The sequence below is a fragment of the Labrus bergylta genome, chromosome 20 (genome assembly GCF_963930695.1).
Source record: "Labrus bergylta chromosome 20, fLabBer1.1, whole genome shotgun sequence".
Lineage (NCBI taxonomy): Eukaryota > Metazoa > Chordata > Actinopteri > Labriformes > Labridae > Labrus > Labrus bergylta.
Window position 1 is genome coordinate 19,304,001 of NC_089214.1, and position 25,995 is coordinate 19,329,995.

Sequence of the window (25,995 nt, forward strand, 5' to 3'; positions counted from 1 at the left end):
GTTCAAGTTATACTTAAATGTTGAAGTTATACTTTAAGACCTGATCTGACATTAACTGTGCTCATCTCCTCTTTTATTCAGTCTCCATCTCACTCCTCTCTCACCATTGCTCTCTGTATTCTTTGCTTTTTGATCTAGACAGTCTGCGCTGTCTCCCCTTTTTCCTTTCATGTTCACATATGCAGACAGAATCCAAAAGATCAGAAGAATTTTCACTATACCTAATGTGACAATTATGTTTTATAGTCAACTGTCCCATTAAACACAATCTACAGATTGCTGCTATTATGCTGTAAGGAACTGCACAGCTGTGAGGAAGTCTAAGAGACATTTAAATGGCTTTCACAGCATGTACTGACACACAGCTAAGAGCCAATTAACTCAACTGATACAGTAATTTAAAGTCACCCCACTTACACAACAAATAGAATTCTGAAATGTCCTAGATTATAAGATGTGGATGTATAACAGTCTACATTAAATGAGGTTGCCACTGCAGCTAGTAGTTCACTAGAAAGGTCATTAATGTTGTGTAGTACGAGTCCCCAGGAGAGCTTTATGGATTCTAAAAACACAATGCAGAAAGAAGCACAAGGTCACGCGGGCGAAACCTTCAGCGAGAGAGGTGGATGGAATCTTGTGCTCACTTGTTTTGTAGAAACCTTTATAATTTTATGAGCTGAATTCCTCCCGTGGGCCTGCTGTTCAGAAACCAACCGCGACCTCTGACTGTCCTGTGGAGACGATAAGTAAACTGAATCCATTTGAATCCAAAATCAAGACTTCTTTTATTCCTCATACTGTGCAGCGAAGAAAAAAAAAGGCACTGAATGAATGCTAAGAACAGATGGAAGTATGAAATGTCAAAGCAAGTTGTGAATCGAACATAACTTCTCCTACATGAATCTCTAATATATGATGTATGTGAATAGAATTTCAGACGTGACTGCAGCTCGCTCGAGTGAGACATTGTTATATTTGTCGCATCTCTTGAGGCTGTTCAATTACACTCCTTAGTTGTTTTTGCATAAACCAACGGTCAGAAGGAGAGAAGATTGATGATTTGTCTTTGTTTAGTTTCCACTCTGGTGACTCGATGACTCCCCTTTTTTCTCAGCGATACCAAACACAAACAAGCACATGAATTCACACTCACCACAAGTACACACTTAAGCACAGACAACATACACTGTCACGTGGCCCTCGGCTCGGGAGTTTGCTTCTAAACTTAGTGTTTAATGGAGTGTGATACAATATATCGGGCTTGTCGTTTTACCTCATTTACCTGAGTTTCCTCTAATCTCATTTCAAAGTCAGAGCTAACAAATCACAAAGGCTTATTACCTGAGATTATATTTCTTCTTTACTCTCTCTCTCTATCTCACTCTCTCTCTGGCTTTATCTTTGCCTCTCACTCTCTGCCTCTGTCTGGCTGGTGGGTGGGGGTTGTAGGCCGACAGTGTAAAAATATGAGAGTGGGCGGTTTTGATTAGCGTGCTCTGACTTTGAGTTTGTGCTGTGTTTTCAAGCGATATGTTTCATTAAATGTCATCAAACACAAATCTCCCACTTCGACTCTCTCTGTATTCATTTATACCTCTAATTTTTTTCGACTCCCCCCTCCTTCTCTGACCCTCCCCTCCTTCCAGCTAACTTACATTTTTGGTGTTTCCTGACTCTCCATATCCAGACTGTAGAGAACTGTGTTTGCATCCTGAGGAACCTGTCGTACCGCTTGGCTGCCGAGACGTCCCACGGCCAGCAAGGGGGGCTGGAAGAGCTAGACAGCCTGCTTTGTGATGCCAACGGACGCGACGGCGAGAGCTCTGGATGCTGGGGCAAGAAGAAGAAGAAAAAGAAGGGAGCTGATCAGGTAAGAACAGAGATGACAGAAAACGATGATTGGAAAGGCACTAATGGAAAAAACGCAATGGATCAAAATACAGTTTTTAATCATTGTATTACTGCTTCTAAAGAAACAAAGGCTGTGCCAACACAAAGGCAGTGTTGGACATCTAAAGAAGCATCTAAAGAAGCTTCAACTCTCCTTGTGCTTTGAATCCACAAGTTTGAGGGGCTTGACTTGGGGAATGGACGCAACGAAAAGATATTCCCTCATTTGGTTTTTTGATGATAGTAACACAGCTATGACTAACACACCAAGCCAAACTCTACCATATGTGTCAATGCAAACTAGGGCCATAGCATGCTATTCAATGTCAAACTCAAATTAATCTTCTTTAATTTGTCTCCATCTGAAAATAATCACTGGGGTGCAACAAGTATCAGTAGTCAGCTTTCATGTTGAAGCAGGTGTGCAGAGTGAGTTGAGGCAGCCTTGCTGCCAAAATGAATACTTTTGGTAAATAATGTAAAACATGGCTGGAAGTCTCAGATCACAGGCTATTTTCAAACAGAGTTTAAAAGCATTGAATTCTTTCAAGTGAACTGGCTCAAAGGTACATTTTTTTGCATTTTTAGTTTTTACATTATGTATATTTGAAAATGTAAAACAGCTGTCTTTCTCATTAAAAGCATCTTTCATTCTGATATGTTTAACTCCCTCATCATCCCTGCTGTCGCTCTTTCCATGCTTTTACAGTACAGGTAAAAGTTCTGACCATGAATAACACACAATGGTCTTATGAAGTCAAAAGTACACCTGACCGCCGTATAGACCAGAGCTTAGGTCAGGGTTGTGGGCATGTTTGTTAGAACTATACGTGGGTAAAAAAAGATTCAAACAGCCTGTACTTGCAGCCTTCAGATACAAACCAACTTAAGTTGACTGGTGTGTGAAACCCAAACCAAACTCCAGACCCAAAGCTAAATTCTCATTAAATGATCCATTTTCAGCCATTTGCTCCCCAGGCTAATGCAACACATTACTGTGCCATTTTCACTCCTCCAAATGGGCATTTTCTATTTAACTGAAACATCTGACACACATGGACAAGAACCATTTGCACAGACAAAGAGAGAGAAGGAAAACTAGGACAGAAGTATTTATGAATGACATCTAAAAATAGCCAAACCTGAATCCCACTTAAAGCCAATGCTGGACACAACCAAACAGCATGTTATTCTTCAAAACTTTTTTGTACAAGCTATGGGATGGACAGCCAGTCATGGTGAGATTAATGCAGACTGGAGCACACTTTGCCACAAATATCAGCGTAGGGGGATAGTAGTTACTTGGACACAGACAGATATATAGAGTATGAGAGAAAGGGGAGCTGAGCCAAAAGACAGGGCAAGACAGAGCAGGCGATGGGGGAGATGATGTAGGGAAGATACCAGACAGAGAGAAGAGAGTTAGTTAGAGAGGCTGCGTGAGGAAGGGAGACACGCAGTTAGACTGTAATGTAGTCTCCTTAATCATTTATTAGAGGTTCAAACAGCAGGGCCAAGGATCAGCATGGGAGCCTGAACTAGACCTTAACACTTCTAATGGACTCCTGGAACACACACAACCCTCACAAAAACATATTGACCAACACACACACACACAGTTCTGCTACTAGAGACTTTTCCATCTATTTTCATTTGCCCCAAGTGTCTAAAAAACAACAAGTCAAACATTAACAGAAAAGGCGTTTGTTTTTGTCTTTTTAAGATGAACTCTGCATTTCCAGATTTGCCAAGAAACTATTGGAAAGATGTCAGAATATCTACAATAGTTTCTCATGTGATAAAAGGGTAACATTGTTAAAAAAATAAAAATCTTTGAGCAGAAATCTTGCATACAAAAAGCTGGCTTAGCTGTTCTTTATGTAGCATATTAAGTGGTTTACAAGCCTAAACCATACAGTTAAAAGATATAATAGTACATGTGTGTTGGGAAGACTCATAGTGAATACTGTATTCTTATCTTTTGAGAATTTTAAATAAGCAAATGAATATCATACATTAATATTTAGTTGGTAGAAAATCTCTACTGAAAGCAACAGACAGTACTCTGGTGTAAAGGAGTCGATGTCTCTTGGTGTGGTTCCCCTAAACATGTCAAACTACAAGATGCCTTTGATTTTATAAACAGAGAATCTATGTATAGATACAAATATGCATGCACACACACAAATACTCAAGAAGGAGCTCACACTCCACAGCTCCTCTCTCAAGACACAGACTAGCCTAGTTTACCTTGAGACAAGGGGAGGAGGGAAAGCAGTAGTGCGAAACATAGAGGGTCGATGGGGAGAGGAAAAACTGAGAGCTGGAGAGAGAAGGATGGAAATAGAATAAGAAAAGAGGGAGAGAGGGAGGCAAGAAATAATCGAGAGGGAAATCAAGAGAGAGGTTGAGAGACGGAATCAACAGGAGAGAAAGGGGACAAGAATTAATGACGAGCAGGAGCGACGAAAGATAAAAAATAGAAATCAAAGGGGAGGAAAGGAGCGAGAGATAGATGTGGGTTCATGCCAACATTAAAGAGGTGTGGGCATGTCACTCAACAAAAAGATTCAAACATCAAGGGACTATATTCTAGTGGAGGAGGATGGAGTTAAAGAGGAAAAGTGCTGTGCAGCTTTCGCTTTATTTCTCAAAGCAAATGTAGGAGTAAAATATTCACCCATACTCTCGCTTTTCACAGGCACCTCTTTTCTTTCGGTGCCCTTACCCACCTTTCCCTTCCATCACAATTCTCTCTAACATACCAGGTTGACAGGGAGGGATTTACTCTGTGTCTGTTAGACTATTTAATACAGAGTACTCAACCCCGAGATGTCTTTCTTTCGTGAATATTGAAGGTGTGGAATCAGTTCAATTGATAAAAGTAAATGGAGAGAGAAGTTAGATGAAGGAACCTATGTTCTTTTTTGATCATGCTGAGGTGCTCTTAGTGTCATTTAACATCCCTTGAAAGTTTGGATTTAGCTCATTTTCACTGGTTTAACTTGTCACCATGCATGAAGCTGTAGTCCATGACCCTGTGACACTACAGAGCTTACTTGGGTGTGGTCCAAGTTGTTGATGCAAAGAATTGCACTGCAGGAATGGAGTTTACAGCTCAATTCTTGGGTAGTTAAGAAAAGTTAACCGAAGAAAGTGACTGTGTTTTGTCTAATTTTTTACAGTGGGATGGCGTGGGCCCCTTTCCAGACACAGCAGATCCACCCAAAGGGGTTCAGATGCTTTGGCACCCCACCATTGTCAAGCCCTACCTCACCCTGCTATCTGAATGCTCCAACCCTGACACACTGGAGGGAGCAGCCGGAGCTCTGCAGAACCTGGCTGCAGGCAGCTGGAAGGTAATCACTAGTTATTATTTTTCTACTTCTAAGTGCATTAATCTGTTTTTCTTTGGGTTGAATCTCACACGGCTCTTAGATTTATTGTTTCACAGCTCTAAACAGGGCGTTAGATAAGCACTGGAAACTTTAAATGTAAATTTGTGTTCAAATGCATTTTATTCCCCATTAGTATGAAAGGAAGGCATTTATTCTGAGCTTCTCCTTACTTTGACATGCTGTGAAAGTATGGGGATGTATTCCTTTGAGGATGGTGGACGGACTGCTCTGTCTGAATGTGTACAAAAATGTGAGTGTGCAAGTGTGTAGACTACCTATCTGTTAACTATCACCGTCTGTAACCAAGAAGTTATCTGCACTGAGACAGTACTTGAAAATGTAATATAGCTCAAGTTTTTCTGCTCTGTCACCTTGGTGGATGATCCGTTGGCATGACAACATTTGTTTTCCAGAACATTTCTGGTTTACATTGTGTTTATCAATAAGCTATGTGAATGAAATGGTTTTTAGCGAGTCTGAGTAGCAGGCTGTGTTTGTGTAAACATACTTTTTTTTAACACCCTGAACATCTGCTTAAAGTTCAGTCTTTATTAAAATTCAAAGAGCTGATCTGGATGCTGTATAAATGCCACATCACACAAAATAAACAATGCAAGACATATTAAGTTTGAATATTGTTAAATTGGTTCCCTACTCCATCCGACAGACTTTGAATTATTCTCAGCATGTTGTTCTTTGAGTCCACACTGTAAAGTACTGTGTTGAACACTGCTGTTTTTAAAATGTGATTTATAAATAAAGCCGCATAGAATTGGATAACATCTTCCTCTCAGCCTTGCCCTTGTGGTTTACCTATCTTTTTCTTCTTTATCCTAGTGTTAATACTTTATTTCTTGTGTGTATGGTTAAATGGATGGATAATGGCATGGTGACATATAGACAGTACAGGGATTAAAATCAATGGACAAAAATAGATGACCACAACAGTACTGACTCCACCAATAGACAATTGGATCGTTCAGGTTTTTTGCACTGTGTTGTACTTCAGCCTCACTTTTATTTGAAATGCTGCGTGTACAATGGTTCCACTAATTCTAATCTGCTTTCTTCTTGTCAGTGGTCGGTGTACATTCGGGCTGCTGTTCGTAAGGACAAAGGCCTTCCCATCCTGGTGGAGTTACTTAGGATAGACAACGACAAGGTGGTGTGTGCTGTGGCCACCGCACTCCGAAATATGGCCCTGGACATCAGGAACAAGGAGCTCATCGGTGAGTACAGATCAAAACTTTTCTTAGAGATTTTATTACGTGGTGACACTGTTCATTGGTGTTTCACATCTCTTAAACATCTCATAAATTAGTACACCTGAACTGTTATGCTTGGTTGAAGTGTCTGTTTGTAAAGAGTAAGCCCGTTTTAATTGGCTCATTTAGAATATGCAAGTCAAGAGCCTGTGTTTAAGTGATGTAATGCAATAGTAAAGAGCTTGTTGCCAATTGCACCAATTAGACGTGATGTTATACTCCTTCCAATCTGTAGTCACCTCTGCCTGTTAGCAGTAATGTTGTATGATGGCTTGTTTCACCAACAAGAATGTAAGAGCCTGCTGTAAGACTGTGACTCATTAAATGATGTTATTGATGGACATTATTTGACATTGTTTATAATTGGTAATTATCATTATAAACAAGGGTTAGTCACCATGGTGGTGAAAGTTTCGACTTTTTCAGTTAAGTTTCCTTTGTTCATTTGAGAAATTGTCACCCATTATCTATACCGCTTTTTCTGTTCAGGGTTCATACAGTAAATCATACAGTCGTTTTTTTACTAGCAGTTTAATCAACAAATAGTCTGTTAAGTCTGTTTGTTGTTAGAAATAAGAGTAACAAGAAAAGATAGTGGAGATGGTGAGAAAAAGGAATAGATGATATGCTTTTGAAAGAGAACAGGCTGAAGACAGAGTGATAGAGATAAAGGAGTGAATGAGATGATCAAACAAAATGCTTGGCCCAGGAATAAGGTGTCATAGTAATATGATGACAGATATTATTAAAATGCATAATTGTGTTTAAGTTGATCAATTTTAGCTCAAATAATGTGAAAAATGTCATTTATATAACTGGTGTTAATGGAATATTCTGGTCCTCTACCTACATTAACTGGGACAAAGCCATTTGCCATAAGGTCGTCAAAGTAAATGTTTCATTTGAATAATATGAGAGTAAAAAAACACTAAAACATTTAATCAGTTTCTCTATTTGACCTTTTATAAAGTGAAGAGTGTATGTTTTGCGTTGGAAAAGTGTTTCATTGATTAAAATGTTAGAGATAATTGGTCAGTTTTGTGCTTTATGTCTTTTACAGCCTTTAGCTTTCGCAGCAGAGAGAGATAGAGGAGATTTGTGGAAAAATAAGTACTCTGTAATGAACGTGTGCTTTTCAGAGAAAAAGCTGAAAAACAAAAAATGAAATAATGTAATTACTTGCAAATTCACAGTGAAAATCAATTCAAATGTGTTTGGCATTTTCATTCGAATAAACGCTTGACTTATTCAGTTGCAGGATAACACGGTTATCATCCTGCATGTGATTACTGCTCCCAGTGTTTTTTTTTTCTTCTAAGAATTAAGAGATTTACAATAAGACAAAGACAGGATAAATGAGGCAAATTAAGACATACAGTGTAGAAAGAAAATAATCGTTCTCCTTTAGTAACGGTGATTTGTGTTTGCAGATTTATTTAAACAAACACTAAAGGAGAAAAACACTAACCTTGATTGATTGACAGCGGCGGCTGTGGCTCAGTGTTAGAATCTGGTGTCTCCCAACTGGAAGGTTGGGGGTTCGATCCCCGGCTCCTGCATGTCTGTTGTGTCTGTGGGCAAGACACCTTACCACAGGTTGCTCCTGCTGCTTCATCAGCTGCTTAGCTAATTCTCATGGCCACTTCACAAATCAGCCTCTCCTCTGGGTGTGAATGGGTAGGTGTGACCTACACTGTTTTTAGTACTCAGAAGACTACAGAAGAGATATATAGGCTCAAGTCCATTTCCCATTTACCATTCACCATACAGTAAGACTTAATTGTCACTTTTCAGGTCTGAAATTTGACTTGCGTCACAGTAGCTCCATATACAACGCATTATTAAAGATACATTGATTAAACACAACATTCAGACACCAAATAAATATTCACAGAGGTTCCATGTAATCTTGATCTGGGACTCAGCTCCATATTCAGTGTTAGGATTGACTGATGTACAATAAAGTGAGTCAGTCTGACATTATTAAAACGGGACCATATATCTCATGTTTGATGGTAACGGTTCATATGCAGTGTTCAGAGCGTGGTTAGGAGCAAAGAGAAAGATGTAAGCCAGCATTAAGAATTTTATTTTCTAGGCTGATTCGTAGAAGCTCAGTCGCAGATATTTATTTGGTGGAGTTTTTACATTTTAAAGTAGTGGTCAGACAAATGCCAAATGCAATTTCCTCTGTTTTCTGTGTCGTGATCTCTCGAGCATTTTTGCTCTCCAATCGACCCCTTTGTTCACGGCATGTTGGTGCAGCCAAATCTTAAGAGGGATTGTTGGGGTTTTGACTGTATGTGTCATTGTTTTTTTAAACGCAAAAGGTCAATTTGTTCTGCTTGTTTACATTGACATTTTTGATTCATTCTAACAAACCCAGATATTTAAGAGAAGATTGTCATTTTATGCATACGACAAAATTTCAGCCAAGTACCAATAGTTTTAAAACATGGAGACATGCTGACGGCACATCTCCACAATCAGAAGCAAAACAATAGCGTATTGCACAGAGCTGCAAACTTTATGGGTGTGTTTGAGCCTGAATATCATTACACAGCAGATAGTGGGAGCAAATGATGCACAACTCATGGTGCTTTTAGCAGCCGCAATCCCTGCTATTGTGGATTTACCCCAAAGTTCTCAGTTTTGTTTGAATATTAAAGAAATGTGTTCACAGGTCATTTGGCATCCCTCTTTCCAACCGACAGGGCGCTGGTATTTGAGACACCAGCACACAAAGGTTGCTTTGTTTGGCTTAATCACTGACATGCACCAGGAAAAATCGTTTCATAACTATAAGAAAGATGCATGAAGGCAGGGAGAATTTGTCCCCACAGAGCACTTACTGCAGATAAATGATTAGTTTAAAACTAAAACAACACTCTTCAAACTGTGGTTGTCCCCTCAAAACCAGCAAACTTGTCATCTTACCTTTATTTGTCATGGCTTTATTTACAGACATTTTGCATTAATTTATGCTTTCAATATGTTAACCCTTTATTTACTCAATTTATTCATTAAAAAGGGGACGTCAGCAAATACTCTTCATCAAAAAAAAGTTTTGACAAGGTGAACACTGAACTTCATCTTAAGTATCAGCTCACAAATCAACTTCTGTTCCAATATGTCGTGACAGACAAATGGCAAATATTTTCAAAACAGTCAGTCAGAGTTAATGACACACAGTAAGACGGGAAGTCTCAGTAATGCAGGAAGAAATGGAGAGAGAAGAAGAAAAGTGAGAGGGATCACTCAGGGTTGAGTCTTTGCTCTTAGCAAGATGTGAGCTGATGCGTGCTGACAGAGAAGAAGTGGAGTCCAGGCACCCCTAAGAGACATGCTCCATTTGGACCGTGTTCTCAAGCTTTATTCATCACAGTGACTCCAACCTCCAAGTCAAACACCTTTATCTTTACACCATGCAATCCTGCAGAACAACAGCTTTACCCAAAGCGACAAAACCATTTCACAAGGACGCTCTGATGTCTTTGTCAGATCAAAGTTTCAACTAATTATATTATGTTTTTGCTTGGCAAATCGAGAGTAAATCACCTCTTTCTCAAAAGGGAAAAAAAAAGAGAATTTGTCTCATGTGATGGTGTGTCATAAGCTGTTAGTGCCGGTGAGTTTGGCAGCATCACCGTTGGGGAATAGTGGTTTGCATGAGAGCTCGGCAGAGTGAGCCGAGATGAGAATCATTTTCGCACACAATAACCTCAGAGTGTCAAATCCTCGAGGAAGCACTGTATGATTCGATGGCAGCAAGACAAGCATTAGAGGCGCAGGGCTAAGAAAGGATAGCGAGAAAGAGCAGAGAGAGGCCGATTCACACTAGATAGAGAAAATGAAGCGAGAGCAATGACAGCTAAAGACCTAACCCTATATGTAAGCTTAAATTCCAATCCCTCTGTAATGGGATTTAGCGGCATATTGACGCCACTGAGAATCATTCTTCTGATCCATCAATGTTTTTGTCTTTCTCTTGATTTAACCTCCTTCATAGTTTGTGATTTGCATAATACACTGTACGCCTGTGTAGCAACGAATGACTCCCATTCACTGCAACAGCGTCTGTCAGCCCAATTCTTCCCCATTTACTTACAGATGGTAATTTGACACACATGAATTGGGAAGAGCACTTGAATGCCAAAAAGATATATATATATATTTTCAAATATAGCAGCCATTTACTAAAGATGCTCATAAACACATGCTGCAGTTGCAACCAAATCCAAACCAAAGTTAGTGTTGAATGAAAGAGTGATTAATGCAGAAATCTGTATTAATTCAAGACATTTAATGAATTCATTTAATGATTTTTAGATGGAGAGACGGGCTCCAACTGCTTCGTCTAATTGAGTCTCTGGATCCTGCAGTTCGGATATGATTTAAATTCCAAACATGGAGTCCTAACGTGAGGTCCTTCACCGGGGATGGCATTAAATATATGATGTATAAAAACTGTTTGAGTTTCACTTACATCAAATAACAAGTCAACCGTTTAAAAATCAGTTCCATTTAGCAAAGTGGCGCAATGTTTTTTTATGCATTTGATTATATTATCCTCAAATAAATGACTGATAAAATGACAACATTGAGTTTAAGAAGAAGTTGTTTTTCTCAATTATGGTGAGCATATAACTCATGATGAATCACCGAAAAATATTTCATCTCGAGTCAGGGACAGTTTGAACAGACATCAAATCTAACCTGTCAGCTTTTAAAGGACTAAGTTTGCTGGCTACCTTCCTGCGTTTGGACTTCTGAAATAACCCAACATCAGAGTTCTCCATGGTTTCCTTGAAGGTGGCTCAAGAACATCTCTTTCATCATAATCAGAGAGTGCTTGTTTTTGTGCATGCACAAGTTTGTTCCCGGTGTCCTCTTGTGTGACAGATGCAGAAGCTCTTCAGTTCCGTTTGAATCACATACAATTAAAACATGGTGTGATAACGGATTTACTTTCCCCCATTGCTTAATGGTTGCAGAACACATACACTTAACTCTTTTGGAATTTGACCGGCTCCCCTTTCTTTGTCTTCTTCTCTTCCGTCATACAACACCTCTCTATCACTTAAGCCTCCCCTGATACTCTCCTCCCATCATTTTTACTCTACAATGTTGTTCCCACGTGGGACAAGAGCACCCTCTTGTCTACAACATGCCAGTATATCTCATTCTGTCTCTTTCTTTCTTCTCCTCTTCCCATCCATATGTGCCAGAAGCTGCTCCTCTCTCTCCGTCTCCGCTCTGTGTGGTTTCAGACATGAGCTCATAGCGCCTCACCTTCCCTCTCTTGCAGTCTCTCACTCTTTGTGTCTCGCGTTGATGACATCAGTGCTAGGCATTGTTACCAAGGAAACTGAAGTAGTGCGCCGCGGGGATGTCACTAATTGCATGATTGCAAATGTGTGTGTGTGTGTGTGTGTGTGTGTGTGTGTGTGTGTGTGTGTGTGTGTGTGTGTGTGTGTGTGTGTGTGTGTGTGTGTGTGTGTGTGTGTGTGTGTGTGTGTGTGTGTGTGTGTGTGTGTGTGTTTGGGAGAATGCGTGTCCGTTTGAGGTCAGGCACTAATGTAAATAAGGTTTGGAAAACACAGTGGTTTCAATCCTTTGATGATCTTAGACACACACACACACACACACACTCTAGAACATTGATGGATTGCTCTAAGCAGGGGGCAAAAATTACATTTCATGCTAATCTAACTTGCCAACGAATATTTTTAAAATCACAAAAAAAAGAGTTTTGTGTTTTAGCCTTTCCTCCATCTTTTACATATTATTTGTCCCTGATGTCAGCAGACTGCACTGTGAGCTTAAACAACTGTGGATGGTTAGCGGGCTGAAAGACAGAGTGGTCGTGTCCACTGACTCGCACTAAGTTGACAAACACTTCACTGTCCCTGTTGCAGCGGTACTTGATGAAATATCTCGTTCTCCTTTTGGGATGAATCTCTAGTGTGTTAGGGGTCTGGCACATCTTTTAGCAGCACATTTTGTTCTCTTTGGCATTCTCTGTTCTCCTCCCCACCGTGCCAGACTGGGAGCACAACAGACAAAGGTAGAAACAGAGAACAATGAAAGAGAAATACTGAGAGGGAATGAAGGAGCTGTCAAGTGTTGATGACCTTTTTTTTAGAGGGGTTCCTGTCCTTCCAGGATTTAAAAAGATTGTAGATGAACACGTATGGGTAACAGATACATGCAGTTCAGCTTTTAGATATGTCAAAGTTGTAAAGCCTCAAAATTATATAAGTTAATGATTTGCAAAGTTTCCTCTTTATGATTGTTATCTATTTGAGACAATATCTTCACTTGTAAGAACCCACCTGATCATCACTGAGAGACTGTGCAATATCACTTCATCTAAAAATCAAAATGGGAACTCTCTACTCTCTGTCTCTTCAAGCTCATAAAAACACTGTGTGTGTTAATGAAGCCACAGGTTCCTCTCCCTCTCTGGCTGTGTCTCTCTCTTCTCTACAGCGTTCTCTATAAATCCGTCATCCACAGACATCAAAGACACAAACATAGGGCGAGATATAACCGTTGGGAAAAGCCCTAAAGACAAGACAGGGAGGCAGAATATTTTACAATGGGAAAGCAATGGCATGCCGTTTTCCAATTACCTCCATTTCTGACCTCTTTAAACCTGCCGTGCGTGTTTCATCTATACACACTCTTTCTGCATTCTGTTTTACTCATTCATTTATAAGTTAAAAGAAATGCACAACATATTCCAGTCCGACTTTACCTTGAGGTCATTCATATCTATTGCGGCTTGATGAGGATGTGAGGATGATGAAAACTGGGGGCTTCAGGGTGTGTTTGTGTGTGTTGGTGTTATTTTTCACATCTTTGTGGCAGCTTTCCAAATGAGCACATAATCCAGAACTCATTTGAAAGCTGTGATTTTTTTTACGTTTTAAATTATAGTAAGGGGAAATGAGTAAAACTGTTGTCAACATAACACCTCTCCCTCCTCCCTGAGTAATAACAATGATATTTGAGAGTTGAACCACGGTTTCTGTGCGCGTTGATCTAATTCTGCTGTGTAGTCATTCTCAGTTTGAACTCTCAGAGGCTGCCATCCAAGGACCATAACCACATCACTTTCATGATTTTAATAAAGGAATATTCCCACCGAAGAGGATTCAACTCCCTGTTGCTTTGAATCTGGCGCCCCCTGTTGATGATGTTATGTACAACAAGAAAACCCAGTGATGCACACAGTCACTGAAAACTCTGGTTTTGTCACTGAATATTTCATTTTCAGCAATAGTCCCCCATAAGCATACCATGTTGATTTCAGATTTTCAACCAACAAATATTTTAACTCTAGTGCTTCATCTGTTCAGATCAGCTTTTTTAAACATAATGAAAACAACATGAATACAGTTTATTTTCCAATATGGTCATTTGAGGTATACACTTTTCACTTGTATGTTCCTTTCAGTATGCCCTCATCACATTCTCATTATTCAACAGCTAAAAATATTTTTCCTCTGCTGATTAAATTGCCTTATGTTGGTCCGTTATTAAGGTGGTAAAACTTTATTGTAACATTTTATTCACTCAAGGAATAAGGTCTAAGAAGCTTCTGGCTCAAACACAGCCAGAAGCTTTTTATACCAGTAAGCGTACAGCAGCCCACCTCAGGGACCCCAGTCACTGATAAGTGTGTATTAACCATTCTTTATTCTCAGACAGTCCGACGCCACAGCCAATCAAGTCGCTTCATCTTCCCCACATCTCCCTGAGACAATTACCTCCAATTTTGCTTCAATAACACTCTCCCTTCTCCGTCAGTAAACAATCAAATCACTCCATTGTTGAGGGTAATTGGATCTCTTTAAATCAAATCAGCCATTATGGCCCTGATGAAGCACGCCCTGCTCAGCGGGAGTTAGCAACACATAAGGGAATGCAGCGCAGGAATATATTACCAGCCGTGGCTCCCAGGTGAAGATGGCTATATTGGAGGAGTCTTGTAATACAGGTTTATTAGACTGTGCAGTGATCAGCACAGGGCTTGTTTCTCTCCTTGAGGACATGTTCCGGGTGCAGCTCACATCTCAGCAACAAAGACAGAAGGAGGTTGTGCTCCGGCATTTAGAGGTGAAGTCTTTTGTCATAGTGGAGCTTTAGAGTAGAAAGAGTCACCACCCACTCATGAGGAAAATCTGTCTTAATTTGCTCCTCAGCCCTTTTATTTCTTTCTCTGCTCTTTTTGCTGTATTACTACCTGTTTAAACTGAGATGATAGTTTTACAAAGGTCCTTGTTTTCACACTAAGCTCTACAACACACTGATCAGTTATAGTTTTTATTCTGTTGTACTCAGTCTTATACATTTAGTATGATCATATTTTATTAAATACCTCAAACTTTTAGTCCTTAAGAGATACATTTTATATTTAGTTATTTTAAACCAAGAATTTTAACAAAAAAAAAAAATCTTCATCGGGGTAATAAGCACATCAAAAGATTTAGCTTTTAAAATGCGTTGAATTTTGCATTGACTTTAGGAGAGTGCAGCAACTCCCTCTCGTTTATAAGAATCTATAATTCATCCATAAGCTTCTTGCAACTTCTGGCTCTGGGTATCATGGTGTCTGGATGTCAGGATGAGGCCATGATTTTATTCGATTAAAGTGGGCTTTGCTTTAGTTTAGTTTAGTCCTCTGTCTGTATATAGAATTAATATTTGTTCCATTATAAAACTACAACCCCCAAGTGGCAAAAAATGACCTTGCAAAGTTAAGATTCAAAACAATCTACAGTGTCTCCTAAAAACATCTCACATCAAAACAAACAACTAAGACCAAATATCCCCCAACAAAACAAACAAACTAAAACACTGAAGTGAACCAGCAGAAATCCAGATAATGAGCACTGTGCATGTGCAGGTGAGATGTGAATTTGTGTGCATGTGTTGTTGTTTGCGGGTAATTTAAAGGTGGTGTGTTTCTGAGGCTTTCAGTCGTGTTTTGCAGCAGCGTCTTCCTCTAACAAGCTGTGTTATTAAAAGGATTGAAAATAACGAGGGCTTCTCTCTTTGATTCGTCTGCGATCAAGGTGTCTCGCATTGCATTCCTCTCAGCGTATATATCCCTTTGTGGGCTAAACTTTTTTTCTGTCTTTCCTCACATTTTCTTTCCTTCTGACATTCCTCTACTTCCTCTCCGTCTCTCTCTAACATGGCAGACTACATTGCTGTTTCCTTATCCTCTTTCAACCTTTCTTCCCCTCTCTCCTTCCACATCACCTTCTCAGTTCTGTACTCTCCCCCTGTGGGACCAAAGTGATGACGTTGCAGAGACTGATAGGGATGTGCATGCACACACCTGATCACACACACACGGACGCACACATGCAAGCATATTTTTGAGAAATGCTGACAGCAGTTTATCAGAGCATCTCCCTGTAAGCAGAAAACACTGAGACAAACACATTCACAGAGATGTGCCTCTAACAGTTCTAACGTCTTATTTAAACTCTTCAGCCATCTTTTGTTATTACCAGATCAGCCAGTCGGCTGATAAATTAGCCACTCAATTAGCCAGTCATTCAATCAATAAATTGTCAGTCATTCACTCGGTAAATTATCCGTCAATCAGGCCTTAAATTAGTCAGTCAGTAAATAATTCACTCCCTCACTTAGAAATTAGTTAGATCATTAAATCACGAAGAAAGCAAATGAATCAGTCTTTCATCAACCCATGAATCAGTAAGGAAATTAGTCAGTCTTATTTAAGTCAGTCAAATAATGAATCTTCCTCTTAAAGGATGCAGCTTAACTTTGTCCTCACAGCTTAAAGACAATGACTGCTTAACCTCTGTTCAGCCTGCCAGCTTGAGATAACACTTGGCCAATCAACTCACAACTCCATCCTTAAAGAGTAACTGTGCGTGCGTGCATGCGTGCGTGCATGCGTGCGTGCGTGCGTGCATGCGTGTGCGTGAAGCAGCAATGTTTTGTTGTTAGGGTGTGTGTGTGTGTGTGTGTGTGTGTGTGTGTGTGTGTGTGTGTGTGTGTGTGTGTGTGTGTGTGTGTGGGGGGGGGGGTGTGTGTGTGTGTGTGTGTGTGTGTGTGTGTGTGTGTGTGTGTGTGTGTGTGTGTGTGTGTGCGCGCCCTCATTCTAGGAAGGTTGATGGTGTTATCTGATTTCCCCGCTCCATGTATTGCGTTGCTGTTCTCAGCCCTTCCCAGATCACTTAGACTTATTAGAGGTAATATGAGCAGGGGATTTACCACCACTCTGAAATGACTTCGTGGATATCACAGTGATGGATTGGTATGGGAACAAGTTTGGCATTGTGAAGTAATGGTGAATTTTTTGCAGTAGAAACGAGTGAATATAGACAATATGACAATTCAAAGGGAAGATCTTTTTAGAAACAAATCAAATCAGAGTGGCAGTTAGATAAGTAGTTTTGTACTGAAAAGACTCCCTTTGAGTTTCAAAAGTGCTTTCAATGTATCACAAACAAGTTTATTTTGGCTGCTAGCAGTGGAGTATTCCAGTGCTAGCGAGGATGTAATGCTCCACTTGAAGATAATCCAACAGCAGATATAAACACTTATAGCAGCACTCCCTGTTTGTATCTACTTCATCTGATGCAGCTCTTCTGTGGAGGACATGAATTTGTAAAAAAAAAAGAAAGAGACAGGCACAATGAACTGCTCTTCAATGTTGTTTACACACACAAACTGGCATGCACTCAAGCTTCTTTAAATTGGATACTTTGTTACATCCAGCATGTCACAGGAAGGGTAGACTGTTGCATTCCTGTGCAGACGCTCGGTTGATGTAAGCACACCTTTTAGAGCGCATCAGGGTAAGAGGAATCATCCTAGAGCCTCTTTTGTGTGGGTTTTATCAAAAATGAAACACATTTCAGTCACGGTTCATTATTCATTAAAACATTCAATAATCCCCTCTGCATCTAAATTGATTCTTTACTTGGAACATGACCTGGGGGTTTCATCCCAGAAGCTCAAAATGATTCAAGTGTAATTGACAGGTTTCATGATGGTCAAGGCATTTCTTACCCCTCCACTGGCGCTCATGTTTGATGAATCTCCACACAGCAGCTCCGTCAGCACAATCACCTCTCGCCTCTTCAAGTCCTCTTCCATTTTTCCAATCACCAGCTATTTGCTATGATCTCTTCTTTATTGGCCCCTCTCCTTAGTCAGTCTCATATCCGGTGATCTCACTCTCATGGGAAACTCCTCTGTGTGTGTAGTTGACCCAGAAACACTGCAGGAAATAACATGACGATTGATCCCAGAGAGCTAGATGTTTCACATAATTTGACATCAAAATATACGCCAACACACTACTCTCATATTAACTAAAGCAATCTGTATTTGGAGACTGAGTTAACCCTTTTCAGTCTGATGATACCTTATACTGTACCCACCATGTGAGCAAGAGCTTGTGTTAGACTTTGTCTCGGTCAGTTATTTTGACACACATGGTTGCAGAAAAGGAGTCACAATTTATTATCAGTTATATTTTTCTAATGAGAAATGGGACATGGTCTTTTTTTATTAACATTTAATAATCAAAACAACCATTATACGTGGAGAACAATCTTACAGGTTATGCATTTATAAGGGAAGGGAGAGACAACACCACATGAAGGATTGTGGTTAAAATCATCCATTTGCATATAAACTATCATGGGCCGTATTCAGACTGCCCTTTCAAGGTACGATATTTACGTCCGTGTGACGTTTTGCCTTTAATCTGAATGTGGCGGAGGGATTATGAGGTGACAGCAGAGCCATGAGGGGAGCGCAGCGCTGTGTGTTTGTACATGTCTGTCTGTGTGTGTATGCGGAGCTCCCATAATGCTGAAATGCAATATGAATGTACAAAGACGTGATGTTGGCTGAGCCCAGTTACGAGATAAAAATCTTCAACCAATAGAGTTTTTCAGACCACGATTCTAAGTTCATGTTATCGAGGCTCTTTCTAATAACCTCTTTATATTATAACCAGCGTAATAACCATGCAAAGGCAATTTTCTAGATGTTTCCAAGAAACTTTTACAGACGTATGTGCAAAGAGTAAAAGCTGACCAGTATTTTTGTTTCTTTTTTTATTTTCTCACACCAGGTAAATATGCTATGAGAGATTTGATCCATCGGTTACCAGGCAGTAGCAGCAGCAGCAGCAACAACAATGCCACCAGCAGTGGGACCCTTGGGACCACAGGCCCTCCCAGCAAGGCCATGTCAGACGATACTGTAACTGCCATCTGCTGCGCACTACACGAAGTCATCACCAAGAACATGGAGAACGCCAAAGCCCTTCGTGACGCTGGTGGGATAGAGAAACTCATCGGCATTGCCCGCAGCAAAGGAGACAAGTGAGTAGGCCGTAGTACGAGACCTTGGCTGTGTCCGAAATCACACACTGCTCACAGAGTTCACCATATAATGAATACACCTTTTTTGCCCTATATAGTAGACTCATTGTCTCCCACAATGCATTGTGAAAAGTAGTGTACAACTGATCGTCACTATCCAAGCAATACATACCGTCGTGCATTACAGAGGAAAGTGGCGTTTGACTGCTCTCAGACGGACGATGAGGAATGACCAGCGTAAACACAGAAACATAAAAAAATCCCAAATATGTAGGGTCATTCTTACCAGCATCTAGAATCCTTTCTAAAGCATTGTCACCGTCTTTAGTGGTATAATAGGTCATAATGATTAAAAGTGCTTACCATTATTTCAGAGTATATATTAGTACTCTCACAACATAAGCATGGCTTTCTCTCAGTGAAAGAAGATTTGGAAAATGTACTTAATGCTTCATTTTACCTCCGTTGTTCTTGTTTAAATCAATCTTGAGCGGAAATGATTCTGTTTCAAAAATATTCATGGGATAAGCTATACAAAGCTCCTGATGAATTGCAGGAGCTTTCTCAGTTTCAAGGAAAACAAGCCTTGAAGAAATGTAATAACATTCATGGGAGGAAGCTAAATTCATTGTCCTCTTTGTAGTGCTGCATACAAATAAAAAGGTATCATTCAGCTTACCGTATTTTCCGCACTATAAGGCGCACTTAAAAGCCTTTAATTTTCTCAAAAAACGACAGTGCGCCTTATAATCCGGAGCGCCTTATATATGGATCAATTGGTTAATTGGTTGATCCATACTGGTTGTACACGGCGCTCAGCGACACTGACTCGGATAATGACGAGAGGGAGCCGGGCATGTTGGATGCCGTACTCGCCCAGCTGTTCAATTCGGACACTGAAGAAGAAGAATTCGAGGGATTCGTGGACGGGGAATGAACTGAAAAAGTGAGCTTTACGTGTTATACGTAACTGAACAATGTTGAGTTATGCACTAACGCAGGGGTGCCCAACCTTTTTTGAACCAAGATCTACTTTTAAAGTTACCAGTCTGCCGAGATCTACCAGTCCACATAGTGAGCCATAGCCTTTACCAACAGCCTACAAACGCATTTAATACTCACATAACAAACAGAAAATAATAAATGAGAGTTCTGTAAAAAATAATGCAATATCGACATACTTTTTTTAAAACTCTTATTTTAGGGTAGGCTACATTTTAATATTAAGTTTGTATTTATATCACATATGTTTTCCCCTTAATTTAGTTTACAACAAACAACTTTAATCTGTGTGGAGATGTTCACAGACTACAGCAGGCTGCTGTGAGATGATTTTGCTTTTGTTAAATTAGCTTCAGACACGGTGAGAGTGAACGGAGTAAAGTCCAACCGACTGTTTGACCGGGTCACGTGTGTTCCCACCTCGGTCCGTACGGATCACGGATCAACTGTGTGCTGTAGCACTGAAAGTAAAAAGTAAAAAGGTTCGCGTGGTGGCTGGCGCTGCAGTGCTGCGTGCGTGTGCGGGAAGCAGCAATGTTTTGTTGTGTGTGTGTGTGTGTGTGTGTGTGTGTGTGTGTGTGTGTGTGTGTGTGTGTGTGTGTGTGTGTGTGTGTGTGTGTGTGTGTGTGTGTGTGTGTGTGTGTGCGTGCGTGTGCGTGTGCGCTGTTTGTTGGTGTGTCTCGTGCCCCGCGATGCTCACAGTCATGACAGCAGAGAGGAGCAGAGAAAAGTAGCTGCAGCTTCATCAAATGCGCTTAATACTCGTAGCATAGTTTCTATATATGACTTTTTGGTAAAACATTTACCCCCCCGGTTTTACCTGCACGTCATTGCGCATGCCTGCACTCTCTCTTGCGCGCGCTCTCTCTCTCTCTCGCTCCCCCGCTCGCTCTCTCGCTCGCTCTCTCATGCACGCAGCAATTTCATGAATAAATGAAAAATTAAATACACACAGGTCGGAAGTATACTTGGGCTCCCAACACAGGTATCGTGTGTGGGAAACAGTGCAATGAGATGAAATTGAAATCACTTTTCTATTTTACAATTGTATTTTATATTGACAAAACATCTCGCGATCGACTGTTTGGGCACCCCTGCACTAACGTTTGAATTAGCGGTATCAGACTGTGTTTCTTTTACGTGTTTACAACTGAACAAGGCTGGGAGATATTGTGAATATGCACATTAACGTTTGAACAACGTTGAGTTATTGTGAATGCACTACATATAAAACTACGTTTTGAGAGTTAAGAGAAACGTCAAAGAAATAATTTATTATTTGGGGAAATCGTCTTATGTACTTTTGTTTTTGTAGTTTTATACGTTACGTTTTATACGTATTTATATTTATATATTCACAATATCTCCCAGCCTTGTTCAATTGTAAACACGTTCTATTCTATGCGCCTTATAATCCGGTGCGCCCTATATATGAAAACAGTTCTAAAATAGGCCATTCATTGAAGGTGCGCCTTATAATCCGGTGCGCCTTATAGTGCGGAAAATACGGTACTTTGTACCGTCAGTAGTGACCAGTGCCTTAGCCTGAGCACACATCCATCAAAGATAACTGTGCCGCCTTCCCTGAGATTCTTCATCTGGAGAACAACAAGGAAGATGTAAAAGAGTATCTACTGTCGCTATGGGAGAGCGAGCAGGGTGTTCTACCTAGTTGAAATGGCAATCAGCTGGTTAGGGGTGCCAGGACACTAGAGTGTTATCAGGCAGAGGTGAAACATTCATTTATTGCCAGTGAGAAAGAATCAGTCTATTTGGGAAACTGCGCTCAAGGGTACCATTACAGAGCGAGATGAGGTGCTGAGAGAAACCTCTATAAGAGTGTGTAGTTAGCTGCTAAGAGCACACATATCTTCAGTTTCTCAGGATAGGCACACTAGGAATAAAAGTGCTCTCAAAACCCTTGTCAGTGCAGCATTTACAAAATGAAATACTTTCAGATTGGGTTAAAGTTCTAATGTATTGATTGAGCAATTTCCCAGTCGGGGGGGTCTGAAGAGGCAGGACATGACCTAAAAAGGTCGCTGCAGAAGTCACAGTGTAATGTTAACATGTCCAACACTAAAAACACACTTTTTGCCTCTATATCAGTGCTATGTACAATTTGACGCATTCAAACTATAAAAAAAAAGTGGAAATGAGCTCACAGTGAAAGCAGAAAAAAATAGTATGAAGCAGTTTCAGTACTTGCACAAAGACCAAACTGTATTAATTAATTACTCATGATATTAATGTCATCAACCCTGCCCTCTCGCATGTGGTGGATTCACACATCGGCTCACCCTGACATCTTGCAGAGATGTAACAAGATTTCTGGTAGATATAATTGTGGATAAAGTTGGGAAGAAAATTTGGTCCATTTGGTTTGGCAGTCATTAAAGCCTGTTGTCTGTAACTAAAGAAAGAAAGAAAACTTTGAAAAGGGGAAGAGTGAATTGAGAGGTGGTTTTTTTGTGAATTTGTGAATATGGAATTTTTAATTTAAGTCAGATGAAATGAATATTATTATCCCATGTGTTGGTAGTCAGCCATTTATAGGTCATTACATTTCACTCTCTGGTTCGGGCTTCTTGCTCAGAGAGTTTTTTCTTGATAAAACTGATGCCCCTCAAAAAAGATTGGTCAATGTAACTCAGATGACAAACAAATACCCGAAAGCTTCATTATAAAAGATTTGTGTCCACTCTCTAGAGGTTCTAAATTCATATGCAGATATTTATTTATAGAGATCACTAAATAATTAACTTGATAACCAATATTTCAAATGTTGAAACACTTTCTTGTTGTATTACTGTGGAAAAAAACGAAGGGAAAATCAGCATCGGTTTTGCCTTCCTCCATCGCTGTAAGAAGGGCAGGGCTTACGAACTGACTCCTACTGGAGTCATTTTTCAGCTAAGTGGCAGAGAAGGGACCATTAGCATGGCAGAGAGGGCCATTTTAAACTCATCTAGAAACTCTCAGTTTTATGCAAGGAAAATGATTCTCTGCTGAAAAGAGCAATGGCCCTCTAACTCTTAAAGCTGTCGCAAGTGCCACTGGCCTGCACACATCTGGTGCAGCTGGTTAAGACAAGGGACAGAATAACATAGCAACATTACCCAAATGAATAGGGACCGGGGGAAATAACTCTTGCTCCTTATCTCTCTCCAGACACTCAGCAAAGGTGGTAAAGGCAGCCTCTCAGGTCCTCAGCAGTATGTGGCAGTACAGAGACCTGCGCTCCCTCTACAAAAAGGTAGGATGCAGTGAAAAACATCTTACAGATGTATTTTAATATGTCTTCCTCCTCTCTCTCTATCTCTCACTGTCTCTCTCTCTCTCCATATCTTTTTTTCTCTGATAAGGGACACTGGTATTGAGGTACTGATGTACAGTTTGACATGTATTTATATTATATCTGGTTACACTCTGGTTGTGAAGAAGCAACAAGACTTTTGGTTGAAACTTTGGCAATTACAGCTTCATGTGTTTGTGTGATGAATTACTATGAAATCCTGCTCATAGTCCAGCAGGTCCCATTTCATCTGTGCAGGGGGATATAATTCAATGTAATATGAATAAAGGGTATGAAACGGTTTTAAATAAGCAGTGGCTAAGTTAATCCAGAGCCATGTAAACAGGAATTCAACTGACAAGACTGTTACGGGTGATGTCATTTAGCTGTGTTTTTGTGGTTTTAAATAGCTGACAGAAGATACCTTATGGATGTTATGTGAGAGAAAAAAACAACCATTTAAGGCAATGGCAGGAGGGCAAAATTATTAGTTTATAGTTTGTCCTACTTGTTGCTTGGACCAACTTAGCTTCTTCATTCTGTCCAAAGAAAGCAAGGTGTAAACAATATTTGAACTTTTGACATATGTCATATTGCCAGGATTTTCTGCATACCTCTCCTAAAATTCATAGTCCTGTCATCTCCCATTGAATGATATCTTTTCTGAGCGTCAATCATCATGAATATCCAGTGTAATGAAAAAAGCTCTGTTGATACCATGCAGGAAGGGGAAAAGTTTCTTTATATCCAAAACAAGTTGCTGCCAAAGAGTGAAGAAAAAAACGAGGCGTAACAAAGACATCGGGGTATACTTGCAGGTCCCGTGGTACTCTAGCAGGTCTTTTAGTATTACATTGCTTTAGGTTGAGTCCTTTGCTGTATAAATGCCCTTTTGTGTGTGTTTTGTGTCTTTGCTTCTCCGTGAGGTCAGCCATAGCCTCCTCCAAACTAAAGAATAATAGTGTTCTGCTGGGCACCATCACAACTGAGCAACAGTGTTTAGAGGCTAGAGGATCAATAACTTTGTGTTAGTCTCTAGCTGTTGTTTTTTCCTTCATTACACACATACAAACACTCTCTCTCACAAACAAAAGCTGACATTCTGACGGTTATTTAGCCCATCATAACGCCTGTATGATGTAAAGGTTGCTGGCTACCAGGATGCAGTACCTTATTAAAAGCTAGATTGTAGCTCACTAAGACTGGCACAAACAAGCAGCAAGTCTGAAAACATTTTAAGGTCTTGAGAAATGATGATTAGTTTGTGCTCTGCTCTCACTCAGAGACACTCTTTTATCTTTGTCTTTCACTCACACACACACACACTAACGCTGATGAAACCCACTTTCCCCACCTCTAGCTCTTTTGTTGTCTTTCCTTTTCATGAAAAATTCCGGCACACGCTTGCAACTTGATTAAAAGTACTGACAGATGTTCTGTTACTTTTACTTGTCATTAATGAGTGTTGTTGAGTGATTTTTTGCCACCAAGGTCATCCGCCATTCAGCACTAAAATTCTGGAAGCGTAATTGCCAAGTTTCCGTGAGAGGTCGAGATATATTGAGTAACACATTCTGGAAAGGAGTCCTTGGCTTTGAATGTGCGTGTCTTCATCTCCCCGTTTGGAGAGGGAAAAAGACTTCAGGATTTATTTGAACTTCATTCTTACCTGGACAATTGTATATACACTGATGTAGTCTACTGCAATGCAATGCAAGCCCTGCAACAAGACACTATTGCTATACTGTTTGTGACCAGTTTTAGTTGACTGTCTCCTTAAGTCCTGAGCGTCTTCCTTAATCTGTCGATGTAAGCGGCAAATACTTGTTTTTATACGTTTATATATTCAATACATATATTTAAATTGGAAGCAGTAGCCAGGTACAGAGTGTCTCGACTGGGGTCTGTGTGCTTCTGTAGTTGTGGAAAGCAAAACCAGGTTGTGGGAGGATATGGAGAAGGACTTTAATTTCTGGCAAACTGTCAAGCAACTCAGGTGGGGAATGCAAGGATGGGCTCAGGCTGTTCTCAGGAAGGGTGAAGAACTGCTGTCCCAGACACAGGATATTGTCAGACAGGTGAAAGAACACTTTCAGAAATGTCTTACCTATATAGGTAGCAGAGTTTGCTGATATAGTGGCAGGGCACCAGATGAGATTGGCCCTGAGATGCTGAAGGCTCTGGACATTTTTAGGCTTTCTTGGCTGGCATGCCTCTGTGCTGTCATGTGAAGGTCTGTGGGCAGTGTCTGTGGAGCAGAAGGTTGAGGTTGGTAATTATAATTTTTTTAATAACAGGGTGTGCTCCAAAGGTCTCGGTATCACAAACTCACTAACTGGGGAAAGTTTATTCCAGGGTTCTAGAAAGGAGGCTCCAGCCAATTGTTGTTTGTTTGTCCTGACGGTGGGACGGTACACCAGCTTTCTAGGAGGAGCTTGGGATGTTGCTCATTCAGTCTACATGGGTTTGTAGACTTTGAGAAGGCCTCAGAAGGTCATGGTCGGGTACTGTGGGATGGGAATAAAAGGGCCCTTACTACAAGCCATAAGGTCCCTGTATGACCAAGGTGAGAGATGTGTCATTCTCTGCACACAGTCCGGCATGTTCCTAGTGGCCTCAGACAGGATTGTCCCTTGTCACCAATTCTGTTCGTGAAATTCATTGACAGGATCCCAAGGCGCACCCAGTGTGAGGAGTGTACAGTTTTGGTACCTTAAAATTACAACTCTGCTATTTGCTGATGATGTGGTTCT

The 25,995-nt window shown here is 40.4% G+C and overlaps 1 protein-coding gene across 3 annotated transcripts in view; it reads left to right on the forward strand.

Moving 5' to 3' along the window:
* ctnnd2a (catenin (cadherin-associated protein), delta 2a) overlaps positions 1-25,995 on the forward strand; it is a 238,820-nt gene that overhangs the window by 197,528 nt on the left and 15,297 nt on the right. For all 3 annotated transcript variants that reach the window (XM_065948760.1, XM_065948759.1, XM_020641668.3), the window contains exons 17-21: positions 1,691-1,873; positions 5,079-5,252; positions 6,370-6,520; positions 18,693-18,945; positions 23,119-23,203. In XM_065948760.1, coding sequence (XP_065804832.1) covers positions 1,691-1,873; positions 5,079-5,252; positions 6,370-6,520; positions 18,693-18,945; positions 23,119-23,203 — 846 coding nt within the window. The remainder of the gene's footprint in view (positions 1-1,690; positions 1,874-5,078; positions 5,253-6,369; positions 6,521-18,692; positions 18,946-23,118; positions 23,204-25,995) is intronic.